At 41.1% G+C, this 26,900-nt stretch overlaps 1 protein-coding gene across 4 annotated transcripts in view; it reads left to right on the top strand.

The window, feature by feature from the left end:
- Positions 1–26,900, top strand: part of NOL4 (nucleolar protein 4) — a 219,247-nt gene that overhangs the window by 106,290 nt on the left and 86,057 nt on the right. For all 4 annotated transcript variants that reach the window (XM_036323664.1, XM_036323667.1, XM_036323665.1 and 1 more), the window contains one exon: positions 15,313–15,596. In XM_036323664.1, coding sequence (XP_036179557.1) covers positions 15,313–15,596 — 284 coding nt within the window. The remainder of the gene's footprint in view (positions 1–15,312; positions 15,597–26,900) is intronic.

Raw genomic sequence — 26,900 nt, 5'->3', positions numbered from 1 at the left:
AGACACTGAGGAAGGAGCATAGCGAGGTGTAAGGGGCAGTGAACACCCGTCTAAATCAGGCCATTCAAAACCCCATAAATGTTTCCTCTGTCTTAACTCAAAAAGCAACGGCTTTCAAACCAGAATCCCCTGTACTTTATTCAAAGAATGCTTTTGTAGGAGGCCATGGTGATGTACCATTGCTATAGCGGCATAAATGTAGGGTCAGGGTGTGGGGAGTGCATTGGGAGCAGCTCTTGGCTAATTAAAAATAATCACATTAGAAGACCTCTTATCTTAGTATTATTCAGAGTCTAAATTGATACAGTCAGTGCAGAAACTTAGAGAAAATATCTTGTAATGGTCAACCAAGACAAATACTATAATTCTGATTTGAGGAGAGTTCAGTGATTTATCATGATAGAAACATTATAAATGAACATGAGCATATATACCACCACTATAAAAACATTTGTTACCTGGGAATCATTTCAATTCTTAGTTGTTTTTTTCTTTTTCTCAGGCTCAGTCTGACATTACTTTTTGCCAACACTTTTACTATGAAAAATTAAACATCAGAAAAAAGCAAAACATTTTCTCTTTTTCTACTGACTTTTTTAAAACATTGTGCTTCTGCTTGGTGACTTTCTACATATACTGCTACTGCTTTATGAATGGGAGTATTAGAGCAAGGCCACAGTTTCCATGAGCATTTGGGAAAATGGGACTTGGACATGTGTGAAAACTGAGTGTATAATCTAAAAAGTTTTGAAATATGAAAAGCATGAGCTTAGGAAATAGGATCAGTGTAGGTTGGAATCACTAACTTAATTCTTTCGGAGTTTGCTAAAGAGCCGCTACCTGGAAATCACAGTGCCAGCTTCAGAGTGTGCAGCAAAGAGAGAAAGCTTGGCACCTGGTCCTCAGAGGAACAGGCTGAGGATCTGCCCCCGGAGCACGCGCCTTCAGCCTCGGCACCCCGACCCTAACAATACCCAGTGACGACCACTTTGTCACTTTATTCCTGACGTCCCCCAGTATGTGTCTCCCCTATCCCATGACTCTGGTCCCCTTGTCCTTCACCAAGTACCTATTGTCCTGCCTTCGTCACAGTTCTCTGCCTTGGAATTTGATCCAAGCTACTTTAATCATTGTCTTCCTCCTCCTCCTCCTCCTCTTTCTCCTCAGTGTACTTACTTTTTGTTCTGGTTTCATGCACACACCATTTCTAAAGCCCGCCTTCCTTGAGAGAGAACATAGCACAGTGGTTTCTGGCACTAAATGCGACACCTGCCATTAGGTGCCAGCTTCGCATTCAGTAACTGCTGCCATTAGTGAATCAGGATCCTTGCGAAGATTCAGACATTTTCATGTTAGTAAAAAGAGGTAATTAAATTGCCTGTCTATTTTCCCTCACCGGGTCCCTATGATGTGTATATTAGATCAGTTGTGAAAATCACTTTTTAAATAGAAAAGCAACAAATATGTTACTATTCTCCTTCAACAATAGGATTTTTATGTTCTGTATCCTCCAAATACTAATGTGTTAATGCTGGTCTTCCTTTATCTCATACTAGAGGCCCAGTGCATGAAATTCGTGCACAGGTAGGGTCCCTAGGCCTGCCTGGCAGTCAGGGCTGATCAGGGCCTTCCTTCTAGCTGCCAGCCGGGGCCTTCCTTCCCCCAGCTGCAGGCTGCCTACCAAGGCCTTCCCTTCGTTCCTCACCACCCCCTGGTGGTCAGTGCATGTCATAGCAAGTGATTGAACTCCCTGTCTCCTGGTCGAACTCCCAAGGGGACACTTTGCATATTAGCCTTTTATATATGTAGATATTTGTAAATTATTTTCTTCTTATTTTCTCCTCCTATGTATTCAAATCTTTAGCAATTTCCTATGATGACTTCATTTTACATCATGCAGCCCTGAGTGTCAAGTAGCATTGTCTTTGGTTATAAATATCATGTAATAGGTCATCTTGTGCTTTTGTAATCTTGGTGATATTATAAGTTCATCTGCATTTATACAAACATCGTGGTGGTTCAGTTTATGCCCATTTCAGGAAAGGGCAGGCAGGCAGCCTTTGTACAGAGAGTGGAATGTGCTAGCAGGCTCTTCACTATGACTACTGATATTATGAGGTACTGCAAAATGGGTACCTCAGATGACACTTTTCAATTTTGTTGAGTCTCAAAGAGCCTCCTAAATCTAAAGTTAACCGCCCCCCCCCCCCCACCCACACACACACAGAGCGCACCACCTGTCTTTTTAGACTCTTCTCACAAAGCCAAACGCTTCTCCTGCTGAGAGGCAGTAATAGAGTTTCGACAGAGCTCCGCCCGGGAAATGGGGAGCTCGTTTCTGATCCTGTGTTTGTCACTGTCACTGTGACTTGAGCAAGTTCTTCATTTTATCTTTATCAGGATCTTTTAAGTAGGAAACCTGAGGATGTTATCTTATTCTGGGGTCTGTTTTGAATATTGGAAAGATAATGACTACAAAATGATTTGTATAATTAAAATGGTGAATGAATCAAAGCAATTGTTTTTACTCAGATGAATCTATTCTAGGCCCCTTTGTTTAAATAAAACAGAATTATTCAATCTTTGTTAGAAGGATGCTATTCCTTTGACAAGTATTTAAATAATAATGCTTTGTGATTAGCCATCTAAAACTTTTATTGACTTCAAATCCTTTATGATGACCATAAGCTTATCTGTTACTGATGATGAGGGATTTCAACTCCTGAGGTAAAAGTAGTAAAGGAAGCTTGGTGAAAATGTCTTGATTATCCAATAGTGAATTGACATTAAGAAAAAAAGTAATAGCCTTTGATTCCTGGTAGGGGCACATACCCAGGGTTGTGGGCTCAATCCCCAGTCGGGGGTGTGCAGGAGGCAGAAATCAATGACTCTCTCTCTCATCATTGATGTTTCTAGCACTCTCTCCCTCTTCCTTCCTCTCTGAAATCAATAAAAGTATATTTTAAAAAAGAAAAGAAAAGAACGTAAGAAAATATTGACTATAATAGCAGGTACTAGAAAACAGAAGTCTTGAGACTAAAGTGAGGCATGTTGTATGCAGTAAAATGGAGCCCATTCCATGTCATTCACCAGATAAACTTAACACAAGGCCTTATTTTACAGTGGCGTTGGGAGAGCTCTAAAGCTAAACAGAATAGTAAAGCACAATGGAAATTAATAATAGAAGGTGCAGGTGCCGCTGCAGCCAGGCGGAAAGCAAGGAAGGAGTTGGTATTCCTGGAGCCCGAGAGCCAGAGCTGCCTAGTGGGATGAGCTTCACCTAAGATGCTTCCTGGCAAGAGCTGGGCGTGGGAAGGTGCGCTCCACGCTGGAGCTGAAGATGCCCCGAGCCAGGGAGGGTGTGTGCATGGGAGGGGACGGGAATACCCAGCCTCAAGCTCTCACCAGTATCTCCCATTGTTTGAACCAAGTCATAAGACAACAGGCAAGGCAAATGTATTGCAAAGAAAGGAGGAAGAGAGGATCTAAGATCAAACCAGAGAATCTATAATAATAAAAGCATAATATGCAAATTAGTCCGGATATCCTTCCAGACAAAGCCTGGGCTGTGAGGGAAGCCTGGGTCCCCGGTGCCAGAGGGAAGCCGGTGCCAGCAGCCGGGGGAAGGAAGGCCTACTCTTGCATGAATTTCATGCATCCGGCCTCTAGTTACCAGTATAAGATGAAGGAGTATATGTGTGTTAAGGGGGGGGAGCCTTTCATATACTTATTTTAGGATTTACTCATTCTTTAAGTCCAAGAAGTGCTTGACGACTTAGGCTGCTCATCATCTCAGAATGTTGGAACACGGCTTCAGCTTCCTCATTGAGTAAGCAGTCCTGGCTCACACACTACAGTAGGGAGTGGAAAAAAATTGGGGGTGGGGAGATTGGTATAGGAGGGCTTAGGAGAAAACATCGTGGATCATGTACTCTAATCATCAGCCGCTAAGTTTCTCTAAAGCCTGGGCACTAAATAGACCTGGTGTGCATGCAGGATCTCTCGCTCCATGCACTCTCCTAAAGCTCCATGCACTCCTTCACCTGCTTCCTCATGGCTGGAAATACCCAGAGACAATTAGAGATAAAAGGTTTGAATTACAAGTGTCTAACTGAAGTAACATTCTTCTGTGGGGGAATTTCAGTCAAAGGATAATCAATCAATCAATCTGTCAGTCTATTTCTCAGTCAGATGACTTACAGAGAGCCAGCGTGCATACAAGTAGCTGGAGGATTTGCCATAAAGATGGAATAGAGGACACGAGGGACCCAGAGAACAACCTTTGAAGATTTAAAAAATATATATATTTTTATTGATTTCAGAGAGGAAGGGAGCGGGAGAGAGAGATAAAAACATCAATGATGAGAGAGAATCATTGATGGGCTGCCCCCTGCAAGCCCCCCACTGGGGATGGAGCCTGCAACCTGGGCATGTGCTCTGACTGGGAACCAAACCGTGACCTCCTGGTTCATAGGCTCAACCCCTGAGTCACTCCAGTTGGGCAACCTTTGAGGATTTTTGACAATTTCCTCTAGAATGATACTCTTTATCTACTATGTGAACAAAACCGACAGTGATTTTAGCATGTGAACACTCAGACAGTACACAGCTCTACTTTATGGGCAAAGATTCTTGATCTTTGCAAACATCCACTTGACCTCAGTCGAGACCTTCTTTCCCAGGAATTTGTTAAGGTAATCAAGGTGACCCTTTTCCCTGCACTAACATCTTTAACCCTGTAGTACACATATAAGCTCTTTGGGCCAAATCATATCCTTTCATGGGTCTTACAATGAGTGAGGCCACACTGTTCTTGCTTATAGTTTTGATTAAGGGAGAGAATATTTGGTTTGCTGCCTCCTGTTTTTGAAAATTTCCTAGATATTTACTCATGGGATTGATATAACCTCAGATTCAGTCTTTCTGAACCAGATTTGAAGGCTGTCAGTCATATTTAGTTCTCTTGCTATCAACAGTGGCCTCGCACAATTGCATACCAAACTCTTAGTGGTTAGATATTACCTATGCTAACTTCTCACATGTGGCCCCAATACTCTTATATGAGAAGGAACGTTTCTGGATTCCCTGCCTCTGAGCAAGATGAATTAAACCAAGTTGTTGGCAGAGTTTAACTCCTTGTGGTTGAAGGACTGAGGTCCCCATTTCCTTGCCGGCTGTCATTGGAGCTCTCTCCAGCTCCGTAAAACTGCCTGCATTCATTCCGTCTGTGACCTTCTCCATCTTCAAGTCCGCAGCGGTACACTGAGAAACCTTTGTGCTTTGCATCTCTCTGACTTCCTTTCCTGCCCCTAACCAGAGAAAACTCTGTGCTTTTAAGTGCCGAGTTGAATAAATCTGGCCTACCTGGTTCATTTCCAAACTTGAGATCCACTGTGCCACATGCCATTGCATAATCACAGAAGTTCTACCTAATCATATTTACAAGTTCTGGGAATTAGGGTGTGGGATCCTTGATGGAGGGGCACACTGATATCTGTCCTGCACAGTACCTAATGCAGTAATATGTACAATAAGTAGTTCAAGCACATTATTATAAGAACATAAAAAGACTCACAGGCTATTTCTTAAACAGACCCTACATCTATGTGTGAATGTGGTCTCTTGTGGTTGTCCAATTCAACGAATAGTTACTGAGTACTTCCTGTGTGCCAGTCGCAAACTGATAAAGGAATTAGAACTGGAACTTGCCCTTTTATAGCTCACATTTTGTGCTCACACACCTCTTAGAAACCTGTTTGATATTTTGATAATTTTGTCAGGATCATTTCCTACTTATTACACAGAAAACTGATCCTGTATGACTTCAAATCCTTGAAATTCTGACAGGTAATTAAAAACATAAAAGTCTTCAAATCTTTGATTCAGTTATATCTCTTCCCATTATTTCTGAAAGCGTTCTTTTTTCAGGATGGAACCCCCTACTTATTTGACTATATTTTGTTACATGATTTCAAGTCCCTTCAACATGTAAGTTATGTTTTTAACTGGACATAGTCAATTCACTTAATGTGTCTGTTTCCTGGTTGTTGTTTTTTCAAAAGTAAAATAACTATTACGCATTAGTTACTGCTGCTTTTTCAAATTACAAATTGTCTTTGGATAAATTAAGCAAAAACAATACAAAGAATGACAATCTGTTGGAGGGGCGCTGCAGTCTCTCACAAAATTCATAGAAGAGCTGGTACCCCAGTAATCGGAAAGGGAAGAATGAAAGGCGGCCCCAGTTTTAGAAAAAGCGATGGTAACTCCAGTGACTGTAAGTTTTATCCTTTTTTCCTAATGGCTAGCATACAAATACCAAGTCTGATGAGTCCCTTTTCCTCTGTCTCATAGTTCCAGATCTTTCCAGGGCTGCAAGAGATCATGCCTCCTGGAGCCTGTCCTTGTGTGTTAGGAAGGGATTGTGTGAACTAGGTTTCCATTCCTCTCGGTGCTTGGTACATACCACTGTGGCTGCTAAAACACACACAGCACCCCCGCACACCTCACACAACTTCTCCATATATCAAATACAATTGTACTGAACGCCTACCACCGATTTCACAGACACCAGCAACAGCCTCATTTCCCCAGGGGAACTGATCTAACACCACAAACAGCCCAGTTCCCCCCAGTGGAACTCACCCAGGTCCTGGCCGGCCGGGGTGCTCGGGTGTTAGCAAAGAGCCTGCTTTTCTGAGGCCAGATCGCCAGGTGATGCACACGCCTCTTCTAGTTCTGGGACAATTGAAATTATACAATTAATGGAGGAATTCGTATATTTGTCCACCGCCACCATACCCTAGACACAGCGGTGGAAATCACATTTAAGGAAATGAGGAAGGTGCTTTTAATCTTCAGACACTTGACAGCAAACAAGACAATCCAGATAAAAAAAATGAAGATAGCGGAGACTTGTTTCAAACAATGTGTTATTCTCGGGTCTTGTTTTTATCACTGCTTCACAGTTGTTTTTAGGATAACGTAGTTCCTGATTTATTATTGGCAAGGCACCAAAACCCTGAAGTTGTTGTTTGGCTAAATGCCAAGGTAGGGGAACATCCTTTTGGGTCACATTCATTTTAGTCTCAATTAGAACATTTCTTTTCAGAATAACTTATCTCAGATCTGTGACTTTTTCCCTCATTTACTTAGTTATCAGCTTAGAATAATTAATGATAAATCCATGAGCCATTTCTTCTATAAATTGTCCAATTATTTTTCTAAGAGAATGACTTCATAATAATACTATATGACTTTGTTTCTATTGTCCATTTAATGTTTCCTAAGACATTTCTCTCCAGTGATTAGCTGTCAGCTCTCTTTGAAAACGCTGAACTGTGGTCTAATGATTGTCTTAGATTCACTTTAAATTTAACATGAGGATTTATCATTGTATATTCTGCTTGTTGGATGAGACAGGACATCAAAAACCCACAGTATTAATTGCTTTGGTTTCCATTTGCAGCAGTAAATAGCTTCATAAGTGAGCTGCCGATACAGGAATGCATTACACAGCTGCATGAGTTTATTACACTATTTATGACTTTGTCTTATTTACCAATCAATTGATTGATAAATCAATCTATCTGTAGAGAGTCAGTCAGTCATATCTCTACCATGTCAACTTTGTGTAAAGCACTAAAATGGTTTCTCTAGATGACCACTATGACCTGTAAAATACGTACTATATAGACACTTCCAGTCTAACTGGTAAATAAAATATATAGATTTTAGAATCATAGATGACAGGTGTTGTAAGATAAGAAAAAAGACTAAACAAACCCCTACTGAAATCTAGAATATCAGGATTTGAGTAGAATACCTGAAAATCTGTAACAGATACGGTTATTATGGTACATTTCAGATAAATTAAAAAAAATAACATGTCATCTAGTTCAAAACCTCTTATCTTGGAGTCAGTGAATACATTAGAAGATTCATGACTTGGGGAGAGAATATAAATATTTATATATAAATTTTCACTTACCTCTAACTGAAAATTAACATTTCATTGTATTATGAATATAGGCAGTAAAACACAGTGGTATTCACAGTGATGTGATTTTATCAGTAAAAGAAATCATAGGTATTTTTAATTCATTGTAACGATATAAAAATGTTTATGCATATCACTTTCTATAAAATACCCAGTTCTTTGAAACCCTAAGCATGGAAATTATAGTGTATGCTTTTTTAGGCAGTTGAGAAGCTATAGATAAGTGTTCGCATTAATGGCCACCTTAAAAAGCAAGTCACCTCAGAACTCGGAGAAAGCTCTGTGACAGGCCCGTTGACAGAGGCTCCGGGGGCGGGAGAGGGAGACACATCTCAGACCACACTCTCGGAATCAGTGGGAAGCATTGCACACGTCCCCAGACACCTGCCCTGGGGAGAGAAGCCCATAGGTGCCACAGAGAAGGGCACACAGCAAAATGTCCGGGCCTCAGAGACTCTGAGGTGTACTGTTCCCCGCCTTAGTGTATAGAGTGGGTCAGTTCTCTGAGCTCTTCCGGCTCTTTCCGGCCTTGGTGCTGTTCTTTATACATCCTCCTGACCCACAATCACCATCGTGCACCCACATACGTCTCTCCCTCTTCAAACTGCACCCCCAGTGAAGGCCTTTCCCAATCCCACCCTCGTCCCGCGATCACAGGTGACTTTTCTTTGTGTGCAAGACCTTGCCTATTTGTCGCTTTACATGGGTCTTTGATGGGTTAGATATCCCTTCTAGCTGGTGTTGCAGTTCTTCAGTTAGAGTCCAGGTTAAGACCAAATTCCATATGGAGTCTCAGTTGACTCCCAGTGCCAACAAGGGTGCCTAGCACACAGTAGGTATTTGGTTAGCATTTTTAGACAGAGTAGCATAAAGAATGTGCCTCGCCTCGCATGGACAGCACCGAAATATTGCTGTTGAGTTTTTGTGCTGAGCCTTCGTTATCTGCTTTAAAACGCACAGCTTATCTCTGGGCCTTCTCTGCATTCTCCTTAAACTAGAGCCCCTTCTTCTAACAGCCGAGGCTGAGTGAGGAGCTACCAACCAAGGGCCACCCTCCCTGCAGAATTAATTAGTAGAAAACTGAATCCCCTTGTTACGTTCTGACCAGCAATGTCGGTTTTATCATTTTAAAACCAATGCCCTTTAACGTTTTAGCAGTAGTCACACATAAATATATACATGCATATGTATTTATCTACATTAGTAAACTTAGTTTTAAGTGTTTTGACTTCCAAATGTAGCATCATTTTTTGGTACATGTTTAACAAAGCATTAATAACCTGGATAATATTTTGAAAATAGACCATTGCATTTTTAAAAAAATATTTTTGTTGTTGTTGAAAGTATTACATATGTCCCCTTTTTTATTCACTAACCTCTTCTAGCCCACCCCCACCCCCTGCCCCAGGCCCTCACCACCTTATTGTCTGTGTCCATGGGTTATGCATATACGCATACAAGTTCTTTGGTTGATCTCTTCCCAACCACCCCCGCCTTCCCTCTGAGATTTAGAACATTGCATTTTTAAACTTTATTTTTTCAAAGGCTTTTGTGGTATTGAGGACTTGGAAATCCAGGGCTTTTGTAGTCAACAATGAAATTTTCGCATATAAGAAAACAAAAGATGAAACACAGAACAGGTGTTTACTTGCGTTTTAAAAACTGTATTTTCGGGCTTTAGTAAAATAGAAATTCAGAGAATGGAAAGGCCATCAGGAGGATTTGAAGAGGGGAAATAGGAATAGTGTGGAAGGCATTTCAAGATGGGCAAAGCGGGTATCGAGGCAGGAATGAGTCAGGGCGGTGGGCGGTGGGCAGGACAGGGCTGTGGGCTTGCTGCAAAGGATCAGTTGGCACCTGATGGCGGGCTGTGTGTTGGAGAGTGGAGGGCGCTCCGGGGGAAGGTGTAGATGTAAGGTACAGTCTAGTAATGGATAAGTTCACATTTTTTTACTGGGACCCCCGGAGCTGGGAGAAGACAGAGCAGACATCAGGAGCAATGGAAGGAATTGCACCAAAACTCTACTTTGCAAGTAGATTTTGAAGAATTTAAAAATATGTTCACCTTTTTGGCCCTTAAGGTACCCATCTTCTGGAGTGAAGTCATATTTTCGGTTTAAAAGTAAGTTTCATGGTCAGATATGAAAGGCAGGTTTTCTGAGGAGGCATCAAAGGACTAGCACTGGAGCCTGTGGTGCACTTGGGGGAAACCTTAAAAAGCTCTGGACTCTGTAACATCTGACCTGGATTTCAGGACTGAATTTCCAAGTAGCATCTAAAAATGAGGGCACTATATTTTTCCCTTGCATTTCGCCCAAGGCACTTGGCCTAACGGCCATAATAAAGACCGACTGAACGCAGCGGACTGAACGCAGCGGAATAAGAAAGTAGGTCAGGAGCCTGGGGGGTCTCACACACATTTAGCACATATTAGTAGGTAGGTAGGTACATGCATACATGCATCTACATACAGATATACATATAAATACATATCAGACATAGGCTATAGGTTAATTCTCTTTTAAATAGCAAGAGCTGACCTTTGAGTCTGGTGCTGATGAAACCATCTACTTACACCAGTGATGGCGAACCTATGACACGCGTGTCAGAGGTGACACGCAAACTCATTTTTTTGGTTGATTTTTCTTTGTTAAATGGCATTTAAATATATAAAATAAATATCAAAAATATAAACCTTTGTTTTACTATGGTTGCAAAGATCAAAAAATGTCTATATGTAACACGGCACCAGAGTTAAGTTAGGGTTTTTCAAAATGCTGACACGCCGAGCTCAAAAGGTTCGCCATCACCGACTTAAACAGTCACATTTCTAACGTGTTCTAATCGGTGGAGGGAAAGGGGAGTAGGGAACGGAAGGAGAAAGCAAACAATGAGTGGCCTGCCGCCTGGTCCGTGTGACTGTGACTTACAGACAAGAGCCACGGCTGAGCTCACTCGGACGGCCCGCCCCACAATACTAAGTCCATCCCATCGACACGAACCTCAGCCCAAATGCCACCCCAACATCCAACTGTCCTTCTGATGTCACTGGATTCCACGTTTTCCTCTGTTGCTAGGTACCCTGGGCAATCTTATTATCCAGAGCTCCGGGGGCTCCTTCCCCTCGGGGCTCGAATACAGAGTCGGTGGTTCAAATGCCCCGGTGCCCAGGCTAACCTTGGGGAGAAGCGCCGTCGCCCTGGGCCTGTGAACCCAAGGCCCTTCCTCCAGATGTAAAGACCACCCCTCCGTGTAGCAGCCCGGTGTCCACACACCAGCAGCCGCCCAGGATGGGTAAGGACACAGACGTCCCCGTTTGAAGGCCATAAACTGATGTGAACTGGTTATGACAAAGAGGAGTCTGGGATTTGTGGGTTTTGATTATGAAGAAGTCTCTTTAAGAGAGAATAAAACCTTTAACGTGGTCACCCAAAGCTACACAATAGAAAACGTTTCATTTTTCCTCAGTTTAATGTCTGCTCACTCCGTTATATTGAATTTCTCTAATGTAGACAACACAAACTTTGTTTTGAATTTTGATTTCTAAAATAGTGGCATGTGACAGTTACTGATTCTTTTACTATTTAGGTTATAAAATATGTGAATATATATTCGATGCAAATGAGTAAATCACTCATTTGTTCATCATAAAAAACAATACTGATTTACTCAGGAATGAAATATGTAAGGCTGTTGAATTTAGTTACCTTGGTAACATCTGGAGAGAACTACTTCGTCTAAAAATATTTTCTCCTATATTCATTTACTGTTTGTACCAAAATTATAAATACATGACTTTTATTAAAGACTTTCCTGATAAATAGTAATGTTTACCTTCCCTGAAAAATGAATAACTGGTACACTATTTACTAAATATTTATGATGATTTCCGATTAAAGGAACAAATAATATAGCATGTTTGAATTTTAACTACAATGGGTATTGGATTTGTTTCATGCTAATGTGAAGATTTTATTTTAAAATGTAATATTTCTTTAGGGTTATTCATTCTTTTACTATATTGATAAAATTTCTTACATGGAATGTTTAGTAATTTTTGAAGGATTTTAGTACAAAATGTTAAGTCACATTTTTCTTCATAAATTAAATAATGGGACATGTATAAGTCCATTACGTTTTTCTCTGGACTTCCTTGGAAAGGAATAACTTAACCCCAAATCACCTTTCCTACTTTAGCCTAAGGATTTGACATAACATAGAAAATACGCACAATTTTTCAAATTACTTATGTGTAAGTATATATCTATTTCCCCAATTATTGGAAAAACCTTAGCTATGTCATTATTAGAAGGATGTTTTTGATTTCTCAAACTAATAGTATGGGAAGTGCAACTTCACATTATTTACGGCCAGTTTTCCTAAATTCTCTTATGTATGTTTCCGCTCCACATGAAGGCTTTTCTTGAGTGGGTATATAAAAAGAATAATTTAATAGAAGAATATTGGAACACATTTTAACTTTTCCTCAGAATACTTTTAGAATACTTGTCCTAAAAGAGCATTTTACTGAAATTCAACTCTGTGCTCTTCGTTTTCATGTTTTCCTGGAGCTAGAGACCTGGCTGCCCCTGGGCCTTGTCCGCCCACCGTCCGTCCCCCTGTCTCTCCCTTAGGGTTGTTCCGGTCCCTCCTTCTCTGCACGGCTGCTGCTTTAGTCCCGCTTCCCTGCAGCAGTGCTGACGTGGGTGACTTACAGATCTCTTAACCGGTCTCCCCAACTTCCGTTTTGTTGCCTTCATCCCATTCTCATCAGAATCAGAGTGATCTCTTTAAAGCATCATTTTCCACCATAAAGTCACTTCCGTTGACTCTCAAGCTGCAGCCGAGCTCTCTGATACACAGCACTCCCCATCCCCTCCTCCTCCTCCTCCTCTTCTCCTCCTCCTCCTCCTCCTCCTCCTCCTCCTCCTCCTCCTCCTCCTCCTCCTCCTCCTCCTCCTCCTCCTCCTCCTCCTCCCTGCCTTGGTTTCTCTTTCTTTCCTTTCTCTTCTGTGCTCAGCCCTGCGTGTGCTTTTCTCTGTGACAGGCACCTGCCGATCTCTAGGTGGGAGACCCTCTCCTCCAACTGCTTCCGCTGGTGGGAAGGCCGACGCCTCTGCTGGAGCTCAGTCATATGTCAGCATCGTTGGGAAATGTTCTGTGATGTTTTGGATCATAGCTTGCTTTGGCTCATAGCCCTTTTTTGCTATGAGTTCTAGTTGCACATTTATTTTTGTGCCCCTTGTAATTGAAAACTGGCTGAAGGCAGAATCTCTAGAGGCCAAATATTCAACCCCTTTTAGGCCAAGGGGGGCGGGCACTCAGTACAGGTGAATAAAGGATTAGACTTTAGTATTTCCATGAATTGAATTGATGAGAAGGCACTAAATATTTCATTGCACTCCACAAAAGTGACGCATACTTAAAAATATTCAGAAATCACCCTGGCTGGTGTTACACAGTGGTTAGAGCATCAGGCCACACACCATAGGGTTGTGGGTTCAATTCCTGGTCAAGGGTATGTACCTGGGTTGCAGGTTTGATCCCAGACCCAGTCCTGGCACATGAGGGAGGCAACCAATCCATGTTTCTTTCTCTTTCTCTTTCTCTCTCTCTTTCTCTTTCTCTTTCTCTTTCTCTTTCTCTTTCTCTTTCTCTTTCTCTTTCTCTTTCTCTTTCTCTCTCTCTTCTCTCTCTCTCTCTTCCTCCCTTCCTCCTTTTTTCCTCCCTCCCTCCCTTCTACTCTATCTAAAACCAATGGAAAATTATGCTCTTGTGAGAATTAAAAAATAAGTAAATCAATCAGAAATCAAACAAAAATAAAAAATATTGAATATTATTACTCTTACTCATATTTATATGGTTTCATCAATAGCATTTAACTAATGAAAACATTTAAATATACATGTTCTTCATAATTCCTTAAAATTAATAGCAAATTCTTATATATAAAAAGATGAAATTAAGAGAAATGAAGGGTGATTGTTTTATGTAAACTTGTTTCTTGGTCTCAATAAAGTATCATTAATATACTTTTTCTAAACAAGCTTATTTACTAGAGGCCCGGTACACGGATTCATGCACTGGTGGGGTCCCTCGGCCTAGCCTGCGCCCTCTTGCAATCTGGGATTCCTCGGGTGATGTCAGACTGCTGGTTTCAGCCCAATCCCCTCAGGCCAGACTGAGGGATCCCACCAGTGCATGATTCTGTGTACCTGGCCTCTAGTATGCATATAAGATCTTTGGTTAATCTCTTCCCTCCCTCCCTCCTCCCCTCTTCCCTCTAAGATTCATCAGTCATTCCATGTTTCCATGCCTGTGCGTTGAGCATCTGCCCCCTGGTGGTCAGTGTGCATTATAGCTACCGGTCGAATGGTTGGATGGTCGAACAGTTGCTTAGGCGTTTATATTTATAGATTTTAAAGCCAGAAAAGTTTTAACTCTGCTGCTCCACTTCTTCCCTATTTTGCTTTTATTCTATAGTTATGTTATTTTTGTTATTGGAAAATTATATGTTATAGATAATAAAGAATATTAGAAAATCCGGTGCCATATAGTTAAGAAGTCAATACTAACATTTAGGATTATGTCTTTTCAGTCTTTTCCATCCATGTTTATGTGTTTGCTCTACGAAATTGGAATTACATTGACCATGCTGTTTGTAGCTAGATTTTTCCCTGGAATACTTTGACTCCCACTTTCCTATATCTTTAAAATAGAATGTTGAATTATTCCATAACATCCTAATCATTCCATTGTGTTTTAAGCAAGTCTCCTTTATATCAAGTTTTTGCCAAACAACACTGGCATAAATGTCTTCTTACCTGCACAGATGTACACACAGTGATTAAACTTCTTACGCTTAAAATCCTAGAAGTGTAATGGCTGGAACGGCATTTTTGAGCCTTTCTAATGCTTTAGATGCATATTAAATGCCCACAAAGCTTGAATCAATATGTTCCCCATTAGCAGGATAGGCAGTGCTTTTATCAGAGCATTTTTACCAAATACGGATGTTCTCACTGGAAAAACAAAAGCTATTTGCAAAATAACTGACAATTATCTTATTCTCTTCGTTTAAATTTACATTTTTGGGATTGTTTGAAATTAAACTGTTTTCTCTATTTTTTCTTTTTTCTTATTTTTATTTACTTATTCTTGTGCTTCAATGTGCCTACTGTATGAAAAGTAACAATGGAACTGTACAGACTTATTATTTAAGATACATTACACATTGCATGTAAACTTAGCACATAGTAGGAGCCCAGTGAACGCTAGTTGAAGTAGAAAATCATCTGTTTTCTTTCCAACAGATGATTCCGCTGCAGAGAGCTTTAATGGCAATGAGACTGTGGGCCAAAGTTCAACTGCTTCAGGGGGAACACAAAGCAGGGAGATGGGCGACTCCAATGAGGATGGCAAAACTGGGCTGGAGCAGGACCAGCAGCCACTGAACCTGAGCGACAGCCCCCTCTCAGCACAGCTCACTTCGGAGTACAGACTAGACGACCCCAGCAGTGATGGGAAAAACAAGTACAAGCCTCTGCTAATTTCTGACCTCAAGATGGACCGGGAGGCGAGAGAAAATGGAAGCAAGGTAAGATCACATTACAGTTTCCATGGACTTTTTCATTTGGCCATGAAGGTCACAAAGAAATAACGAGATGAAGATTCTTGTAAAAAAAAATCTAAAAATATTTTAAACAAGTCCCAATAATATATTACCAAGAAACTTATAACCACGGATATCATGTGTCCCTGTAATAGAAGCGGTGAATTTAAGGAATAACAGTGAGCACAATGGATCATGTCGCGGGAAAAGTTGTGGTGTGCTTTTATATATGGAATTACTTGATTTAATGTTTCTCGTTTATATAATCTTTTATGGGTCTGGGTCTGGGAGTTTGTGGAGCACTCATGTGAAAGTTAAGCTCTCAGAACACAATATTCAACTGTAAAAAAAAAAAAAATCACTATCTCGTTTCTCCAAGATTAGACAGGTGTTTACAGCAATAAAGTTTCTGTTGAAGCCTCTAGTTTACTTTAGAGACCGGAGGACTTTGGCCAGTAATTTACTGCACGTACAGAGGAGGCTGTGTCTGTTCTAGATGAAACGTGCAGGTTAAATCAGTGCTCCGAGTATTTTATCATAAACTGTGCTGAACAGAGGAGCATACTCTCTTGGTTTGTGCTCTCTCTGGCGCACTGGGGTCCTGTGACGCCTGCTCAGGGGGTGAGCGCCCCTGTGCCGACATGGCTCACGGCCATGTGGGACCCCACACAGTGGAGTCAGGGACTTTAATTAGCTTGGATGCTGAGCTAACCTGGCTGCAACATGGGATGGAAACTCTGGACGCTGGCCTTGCTTTTGGCTCTAACGGAGCCCCAGGACTGGCTTAAGGAGCAGGGGCCTTTGCAACCTGAGGAACGTAACTCCACGCACACAAAGCCCTCTACCACATCTCATTCTCCTAGGGGGTCATCTGAAAGTGCTTATTTCAGCGGCACCCCAAGGACCTCGCTCCCACTGTGTGATCTGGCCCATTGACTCCTCCTGCAACAAAACCAGACCACCTTCTTATATCACACACAAGAATAAACTCAAATGGATAAAAGACTTCCATGTTAGACTCAAAACCATAAAAATCCTAGAAGAAAATATAGGCAGTAAAATCAAGGACATTTCTTGTAGCAGTATTTTTCCGCTATATCTCCTCAGGCAAGGGAACAAACAAACAAACAAGCAAACAAACAAATGGGACTACTACTTCAGACTGAATAGCTTTTGCACAGCAAAGGAAACTACCAACAAAATGAAAAGACAACCCACTGAATGGGAGAACATATTTGCCAATGACACATCTGATGAGGGTTAATACCCAGAATTTATAAAGAACTTATAAAACTCAACACAAAAACACACACAATCCAATTAAAAAATGGGCAAAGGACCTGAATAGACACTGCTCCAAAGAGGACATACAGAGGGCCAATAGACATATGAAAAGATGCTCAACATCACTGATCACCAGAGAAATGCAAATTAAAACCACAGTGTGATATCATTTCACAACTAGATTCTTTATATTAGAATAAGTTACAATGTTCCTGATCTATTTATTTTTTTAATTAAGCTTATATTACTACAGTTTGAAATAGCACATGCTGGTGACTTGGTTCTATAATTTTTAAGGTATACTTTTAAAAACACGAGGACGTTTATGGAGTATACACTTTGACCTCATTCCCCCGACCCCACTCTAAGGTAGAGCTGTAGAACATGCCTTTTTACTAGGACATAGATCCCCTAAAAGCAAAATGTCTTCATCTGGATTAATTCCTGATTTTGCTGAGGCACGATGCTTTCTTAAATGGCTCTATTTAATCTGCCTTCTTGCCTGAGGATGTGTTGTTTTATCCTCTTTTAAGGAAGTCACCAGACATCATCAGACACTTTAGCACTTCCGCCTCAGGGAGGCTGCTGTGCCTTTTGCTGTGGTAAATGCACAAGGACCCTCCTCAGGGGTTTAAAGACCAGTCGCACAAGCAGGAATGACTTTATATTCACTAATGGGGTCTGCGTCTGTGTGTGACATTTTACAGAACAAAATAACCCTGAAGTTTCCCTGCCAGCCACATAGTCCTGTCTCCATAGAACTTAAATAATCATGACCTGTCCTCTGTACACCACGAATCTGTTGGTTAAAAAGTATCACCCCGTGGTTTGCTCTCTTCTTCATCCCCGTTTGCGATTACCATGCGAACTGTGCTCATTGAAACACATTCGCGCACTCATTGGACAGAATGAAGTTACTTTTGCTCTCCACGAAAATGGAGCTATACACAAGCACAGATTGTTTGGGCTGCTTGTGAGGAATGAGAAAGGGACCTGGGGAGGAGGTACCCTCCAGGAACTGAAAGTTGAGTGGTTTGGTAAAGGAAAAACTTCTCCCACAGCTGACTGGGGAGGGGCCAGAGAGGCAGGAGAAAAATCTGAAGGGTATAGTGTATGGAAGCTCAGTGACTTCCACTTTCAAGAATGAGGGCGTGGTCAGCTCTGGTGGACAATGGTGAGGTATCAGATAAGATGAAGAGTGAAAATAGTTGAACTGTGAGACCTTGCTTGGTAGCACACTGGGAGCAGAATCCAGAGGGACTCTAGTCATTCCTCCAAAGGGGACAAATTAAATTCCTGTCGCCCTTGCACCAATGAAGCAGTCAGCAGGGACAACTGTAAGAGGCAGACTTTATTCATGAGGCTCTTAGATAAGTAGTTTGGTAAAGAAGGTACATATACATAGAGAAGTTTCTTAATGAAAGTAGAGACAAATACAGATTGCTATGTTAAAATACTGAGAGTTCAAAGTAAGGAAATGCTATTTCTATTGAGGAACTAAAGGGGCTGAGGCCCTAGAGGAAGTGAGTCTCAAACTTTGAAGGAAATGTAAGATGACCTTTTTTTTTTTTTTTTCAAAAGGGGTCTCCTATTTTCACTGTGAAGGGCCTGGAATGCAGGCAGGGAAGTGCGTCGATTTTATAGGGTTGGGAAGCATTGTCCGTTCAGAACTAGGTGTGACTTAATGCCAGGGATTCCTGCATGCAAGGCACTGTTGTGGGGAGCGAAAACATAGACATGAACAAAGCAGGGTCCCTGTCCCTCAAAAACTCAGAGCCCAGCAGGAAAGAGGCAAACTTGTGATTTTAATCTAATTCCATAAGTAAAATGATGGACATATGGCAGGGGAAAGAGAGAACAGATGTGGTGCACCCATCGGACTACAGCAGTGATGGCGAACCTTTTGAGCTCGGCGTGTCAGCATTTTGAAAAACCCTAACTTAACTCTGGTGCCGTGTCACATATAGAAATTTCTTGATATTTGCAACCATAGTAAAACAAAGACTTATATTTTTGATATTTATTTTATATATTTAAATGCCATTTAACAAAGAAAAATCAACCAAAAAAATGAGTTCGCATGTCACCTCTGACACGCGTGTCATAGGTTCACCATCACTGGACTACGGTGATTCCTAGGGAAGACTTTGTAGAGACTTCTGCTTGGCGTGGAGATGTCTAGGGGATTTAGCGTGGCCACAGCAGAGAGTATGTATGGAGGGATGGGGCTTTGTGGGCCAGTTTGAGGACTCTGCATTGTATTCAACAGTAGAGTTTAGCATGGTAAGGTTGTGGTCAGCTTGGAATTTTAGAATTTTCTGGCAATACTATAGTGGATGAATAGGATAGGGACCATGGGGGGGAAAAGATAAAAACTGGTTAAAGAGCTATTGTGGCAATTCAGAAAGAAAAGAATGCAGAGATATTGTTCCTTCTGTTCTTTTGAAATTGTACTTGTAGGGCCACTATATAGAGTTCCATAGGCTGTATATTGCCAAACTCCTGGGAATGTCTTTCACATATGAATAGTCTCGTTACCTCTGTACATCCCATTAGGATGCCAATTCTATGAGTATAAACATGACGTCTTCCTTGCTTATTGCTGTATGTCTAGCACCTGACTTAATATCTGCTACATAGTAGTTTCTCATATATTTTGAAGAAATAAAGTTATACTGAATGTGGAAAATAAAGCAGAGAACATTCTAGAATGACTCCATTATTTGGGGCTGGTTGCCTGAGTGGATATGATTCTATCCCCCAAGATTCGGGATGAGGAACAGTTGAAGAAGCAGTTTTGACATGTGAAGTTTATGGTGCCCAGGCAGTGTCTCTCGGATAGGCTTAACAGGCATTGGGGAGCATGTCAGCGCCAAACACACATCAGTTGGAGAGAGAAACATTAGGAAGATCCGAGAGCAGCAGTGCTGCCTGAAGCTGATGCGGTTGATAGGATTACCTCAGAAAAGCAAAGGCTGAGGAGAGAAGAAGGTGAAAATGTATCATCCTGCAGAAGAATAACCCACGGGAGCAAGTGGCTTAAAGGCAGTTTGTGGAGGAAAAAGGACTGAAAAGGAAAGTGAAGGCAACCAAATACGAAAGGGAGGTAGTTTAGAAGCAAACACACAGGACATTCCAAAACAGTGGTAAGTGGTAAGTGGAGTAACCCGTAGGTGAAGTGATCCAGGGCTTAACTTGGACAGTGGTTAGGAGAGTAAATACTAAGAGTCGGATTCGAAACACATGGCAGATGAAAAATTAGCATAATTGGTGGGACATTAGATTGGGGTAAGAGCGCAGAATCATGTTAATGTGAAGAAGACCATGTCTGGGATTTTTTTCTAGGGATTCTTCTTGCAATCCAAATCCATATGCTGAGTCCTCTGGGCCTCCTGGCTCTCCTGTCTTCCCCAAGGCCCTCAGGGGGACTTTACGCTGAAGGTTTAACACTTACCTGTTCAGTCATTGCTACCTTCTGTAGTTCTCAGGATTGTCCCGTCAGTTCTGTGCCGATTTATGAAGTGACCCCACTATGAACTTCCAGCATTTTTCAGGCTAGTCTCTACTCTACCTTGGAGGGCTATGAAAGCTTAATTACATAGTATCTCTGAGAAGCTTAGATTCTTGCAAGTTTGATATTGATTTATTTCACAGTTTTATTATGAATAATATCAAACAAAACTGATTATAAAGCCTTTGAAAAACTAAACAGTGACTAGGAATTCTTAAAAAGAATAGCTATGCAGGACTGTGCCTTTGACTGATTTGCTTATTACTATGCAAATCAACTCACTAGACTAGCAGGGAATCATATTAACCAATCTAAAGAATAAATATATTGCATTGAGAGTTTAGGTGACATTTATTTTCTACACAATTCTAGAGGACAACTAGTAACATTAGAGCTCAGAAGAAAAGCAGAAATGTTGATTAAATCTTGAAAAGTAAGTCTCATGAGGAAGTGTTAAGGGATTAATTATGTGGAAGAAAGAAAGGTTAAGAATATACAAACCCAGATGTAAATACGTTTTAAATTATTAATAAGTGAGAATAAAAACAAAACTAAAACACTAAAGGAGGAAATATATAACTTTAAAACACTATTATTGTTCCCTTTTTTTTTTTTTAATCCTCACTTGAGAATATTTTTCCATTGGTTTTTAGAGAGAGTGGGTGGGAGTGAGAGAGACAGAGAGAGAGAAGCATCAGTTGGTTGCCTTCCGCACGCCCCGACCAGGGCCAGGGATGGAGCCCAACCAAGGTACATTCCATTGACTAAATCGAACCTGGATCCTTCAGTCCATGGGCCAAGGCTCTATTTACTGAGCCAAACTGGCAAGGGCATATTTTTTGTTTCCTTTTCTTGTAGTATTTGTGACCCAACTTTATTTTACTTAATATGGTAAAATATTCTAAATCAGTCTCCCAAAAGAATAATGTTTCAAGTGATGACTATGGTGGGAAGGTGATTAATGTTGGAGGGTTAATGTGTCACTGTGGTTACTACATACTTGGTTTTTGGCTCAGTTCCTAAGACCCTTTAATCTTCACTTTATTTAAATAATAGTTCCTCAATGTGGTCCATGTGACATATAATCAATTAATCTTTCCCTTAAATTTTTACCAAAGTGGATATTACTATTCAAATTAAAGTATGTAGAATATTTATCATAATTACCATTAATAATTGCTATGTGATTTTATGTAGCTATGATGAACAGAAGTGCATTTTTTAGAATACCACTTTGAAATTTCGGTATAATGAGATCGCCTTTTAAAACAAGATAAATGGATTCACGTTTGAAATAGTGTCTTGTTGATCTTGGTTATGTGGCTATTCCAGCTCATTATCATTTCAATTTGATGATTTCTATGCTTGACTTTTTGGTGTTATATAGAGATTTTGGCTTCGACATTTTTCCGGGTAGCAACAACAGTGCCAGTATATATTAAACAAGCGTGCCTATCCTGGGTGCTAGAGCGAAAGGGAAAAAAGAGGTCTCTGTCATTAAAAATCTTATATTTTGGCAAAAGTTCCTGGACAGAAACTGGCCTCAGAACCTAGAGACAGAACCTAGCGAGAGAACATGGCAAAAGATCCTGGACTGAACCTGACTACAGAAACTGGCAAGAGAACCTGACTAGAACCTAGTGACTGAACCTGGCTGGAGAACCTAGCGAGGGAACATGGCTACAGAACCTGGCTGGAGAACCTGGAGAACCTGGCTGGAGAACCTAGCAAGACAACATGGACACAGAACTTGGCTGGAGATCCTGGCTGGAGATCCTGGCTAGCCTGCTGATCAACTGAACACTGTCTCCGTGTCATTCCTTCTTCGCCGACTCCGTCCACGCCTTTGGGGACCCCTGGACCCGCTGGGGTTGGACCCCGGCACCAGGGCACATGCAGGAGGCAACCAATACATATGCCTCTCTCATATCAATGTTTCTCTCTTTCCCCCTCCCTCCCTTTCACTCTCTCTAACATTCAATGGAAAAAATATCATCGAGTGAGGATTAACAACAACAACAACAAAAGAACCTATAGACGCATAAGTAAATAAGTGTACTATAATACAGAAATTAATTTGTATGCGGGATTCCCCTCTAGGCCTACTAACCATGCCTTGGAAAGATCCCGATTTAGTTATTTGAAATGTTTTATTTCTTGATTTTCAGAGAGAAAGGAGGGGAGAGAGACAGTGAGAGAAACTTAAATTTGTTGTTCTGCTAATGTGTGCTTTCATTGGTTGATGCTTATATGTGCCCTGGCCCAGGATGGGCCTCGCCACCTTGGCGTATTGGGACTACACTGGAACCAACTGAGCTCCCCTACCAGGGCCCATTTAATATTTAATGTTTAAGTAAGAGGTGGCCGTTTGGCAAAAGGGAATTCTCCATAAACAGAGCATTCAGGTAGAACCTGTCAACATTGAGGCTAGGAGTGCTAAGAGGTAAGTCTAGAGAGTTGGTCTAGGGCAGTGGTCGGCAAACTGTGGCCCCTTGAGTGTGGCTCTTCCACAAAATACCACGTGCGGGCGCACATGTACAGTGCGATTGAAACTTTGTGGCCACACTCAAGGGGCCAAAGAGCTTCATGTGGCTCGAGAGCTGCAGTTTGCCGACCACTGGTCTAGGGGGCCAGACTAGGGTAGGCTGTGAACAAATGCCTTTTAAAACGTGAACTTGGCAGTTGAGGGGGATATACTTCAGGATGTGGAGAGGAAACTAGCATGGTCAGCTTGTGTGTTGGGGTCGATCACTGTGGCATTTGGCATCTTTGTTACAAGATGGCTTTAAGCGGCATAAAAGGGAGGAGGCGGCTGGGGACAGAGGACAGGGTCCTAGCTTTGTGAGGTGGTAGTGGGGACAGAAATCCGGGCATAGCTTTAAAATATGGGAGAACGTCCCATGCGCAGAATGGGGAGTAGGTAAGCGATGGAGGGTGTGAAGGAAACTAACAGCCACAGGATACAGGATCCGTCAGTTCTCATATTACATGTCGGCTGTAATAACAATGAACACTTGGTAAGATGCTTTCATATTTTGAACTCAAACCAACTCAGTGTGGTAAGGAGAGCAAGTGTAATTACCAGCCTCATTTAAACATAAGGACATAAAATCCAGGGCATTATAAGTAGTAAGTTAAGTGACAGCAATTAAACAAATTGTTAAGTAATTGAACCTGGTATGGAACCTGGGTCTGACTGTAGCTCCTGTGTGCTTCCCTGTCCCCCCACTGCTGAAGCTCTGCAAACCGGTCATCTCTACGGCCAGGTGGCAACTAAGTCCCGCAAGCTAGCAAGAGAGGCAGAGTTCTCAGAGATCCGGTACAATTAGTGGATAGTTCCTTGATCAGTGGCAAATACTTGCATTGACACTTCTTAGACAAATATTTGTTTTGCTCAAATAATTGGTATTACCCCAGGACTTACTGAAACACAACAGTTTTGACTCAAATTTTAGAAAAGAGCAAAAAACAAACAAACAAAAAACACACAAAAACAAACAAAAAAAGCAACAGAGAGCTATATATTCCAACTTGTCTTAATATCATAGTTCAAAAAATATGGAATATTTGATGGGTCTTAATGTATATTTCTAAAGGCAGTTGTCTATGGCCTTGCTATTAGCATTTTTAAGGTGTATTTTTGAAATGGAGACCTTGAGTTTAGCGGGGGAGGGGGAGGTTGGGGTTAAGAAGAAATCTTGGATGATGGAGTGAAAAAGAATGAGATCCTAAACTTGGCGCCTAAAAATAATAACGGAAGTTAGTGAAAGGTAAGCTTTGTCGCCAGGCACTATTCTAAGAACTAATTTTTGTAATCTTTATAATAACCCCACGGAAATAGGCTCAGTTATCATTCCCATTGTTACGAATGGGAAAGCTAAGACCCACAGACATTACCAAACAGCTACACTAAGAATGTCTAGATGGATTTCTGGAATTGGCCATTATTTGAGCCGCTACAACGTAGTTTGAGATCACAGGGTAGGGTCTGACAATGAGCAGCAGCAAATTCAACTTGATGCCAAGACCCCCCAGCTGCTCTTTTATGGCTCATAGTTATTTGCTGACCGAAAAGCCACACTTAGCCCTAGCTGGTTTGGCTCAGTGGATAGAGCGTCAGCCTACGGACTGAAGGGTCCCAGGTTCCATTCCAGTCAAGGGCACAAGCCCAGGTTGTGGGCTGGATTCCCAGTAGGGGGCATGCAGGAGGCCGGCTCAATCCCCAATCAATGTTTCTCTCTCATCATTGATATTTCTATCTCTCTCTCCCTCTCCCTTTCTCTCTGAAATCAATACAAATATATTTTTAACCAACCACACTTAATAGTTCTGTGACTTTGATCAAGTCTTTAACTTTTAAGCCTAAATACTCATCAGTAAAATAGGGATAATAGCACTTCCCAGTAGGAAATTGTGAAGGTTAAATAAGCCTGTGTGCATTTTTCATATAAACGCATAACAAACGGAATGGTGGTGGTGGTGATGGTGGTGGTTATTGGCTCCAGAATTTGGGGCTTAGTTGAATCTTGCAAAATTGTTCTCAATTTATAAATATTTATTTTAATAGCCTACAAGTCCCTTAATGAGATTGGCAGTTTGAAGAAGCAGATTAATTTATTTCAACTAGTAAATTCTACTTTCTTTTCTTCATTCCTTTGTCCCCTTTTACTTCCTATTTTCTTGTATTTATACCTGCTTCCCATGAATCTGGATGTAATTCATTCCCAGATGCATTTTATAGGCATTTTTTCTAGGACCTATTTTTGTAAATGTATAACAGGTACTCATAGAAATAAATGCTAGGATACCTTGCAATTCTGCTGGTTAAAATCTTTGCTTATCCTGTTGTAATCCGTCCAATTCAAATGCCACTTCCTTCATGACACCCATCTGGTCACCTCAGCCAGGGGGAACGAGTCGTGGGGAATGAGGACAGTGTGGTGGGTGGTGGATGATGGGCGATAGGTTATAAGGGTGGTGGTTGTACGGTCACACACTGATGTGGTTTAGATGCATGAAGCTTGCTCCCTATAAAAATGTTTGCTAAAGGAAACATATGCAGCAATGTGGGAATACATTGTTTTTATCTTATCCCACCCACTTTCTCATACCAGCAGTTTCCTCAAATTGTTTGGCTTCCCCAAACTCCCCACTATGCACTTGACTGGGACCTTAATCTGGAATATGACCGTGCCCCATTCCAGTTCAAATGTATACGTTCTTATCTCTCTGGGCCAGAGATTCTCCTTTGAAAATGTTACCATAAACAATGACTCAATTGAATCTGACACTGAAAATACAAACAACAAAATCAATAATCAACAAATGGGACTACATGGAACTCAAAGCTTCTGCACAGCAAAACACTCAGAATGAAAAGGTTATCTACAGAAGGGGAGAAAATGTTTAGAAGTCAGATATTGGATAAAGGATTAGTATCCAAAACATATAAAGGGCTTATAAAACTCAGTAATAACAAATCTATTTTAAAAAGGGGAGAGGAACTAAATAGACCCCCCCCACCCCCAAAAAAGTCATCTAAATGGTCAACAGGTACATAAAAAAGATACTCAAAATTAGTAATCATCAGGGTAATGTGGATCAAAACCATAATGAGATAAAACCTCACACCTGTTAGAATACCTAGCGTCAGAAAGACACAAGATAAGTGTGGGCAAGTATGTGGCGGGGGGGGGGGGATTGGGGGGTAAGGATGCATAGGTAATATCTTAATCAATAAAGAAAAATAATTAAAAACAAACAAACAAAAGAGAACCCTCTGTTAGTGGGAATGTAAATTGGTTCAGCCCCTATGGGAAACAATTATGGAGGTTTCTCAAAAAATTAGAAATAGAGCTATATGATCCAGCAGTCCCACTTTTGGGTATGTATCCCAAGGATATGAAAACCATATCAAAGAGGAATTTGCACTCTTTCGCAATAGTCAAGATATGGAAACAACCTGCGTGCCTATCAATGGAGGAATGGATAAATCGGTGCTATTTACACATGTACACATACAATGGAATGTTACTCAGCCACGAGAGAAGACATCTTGCCATTTGCGACAACATGAATGGACCATGAGGACATTATGCTAAGTGAGACAAGTTAGAGAAAGACACATAGTGTCTCATAAAATCAGAGCAAAATGACGGTTAGCAGGCAGTGAGGTGGGTGAGAGAGACAGACGTTGAAGATAGAACTTCAATGAGTAGTAAATAAGTTCTAGTACAGTGAATATAGACAAGACTGCATTATAATCATTCAAACTTGCTAACAGACTAGATCTCAATTATTCCAATCACTAAAAAATGATAATTATGAGATATTATAGAGGTGCTAATTATCGCGACAATGGCAATCATATTGCACTCTGTAACTAGCAGATTAACTCACATACACCTTAAGTTTACACTATGTTAGATGCCAAATATATTTTAATTAAAAAAAAACAGTGACTAAAATAAAGTGAATTTCCATTATGATGATGG

This window comes from Myotis myotis, unplaced genomic scaffold (genome assembly GCF_014108235.1).
Source record: "Myotis myotis isolate mMyoMyo1 unplaced genomic scaffold, mMyoMyo1.p scaffold_m19_p_9, whole genome shotgun sequence".
In the NCBI taxonomy this organism is placed as follows: domain Eukaryota; kingdom Metazoa; phylum Chordata; class Mammalia; order Chiroptera; family Vespertilionidae; genus Myotis; species Myotis myotis.
The sequence above is the reverse complement of the archived record's forward strand: the minus strand, read 5'-3'. Positions and strand labels throughout refer to the sequence as shown.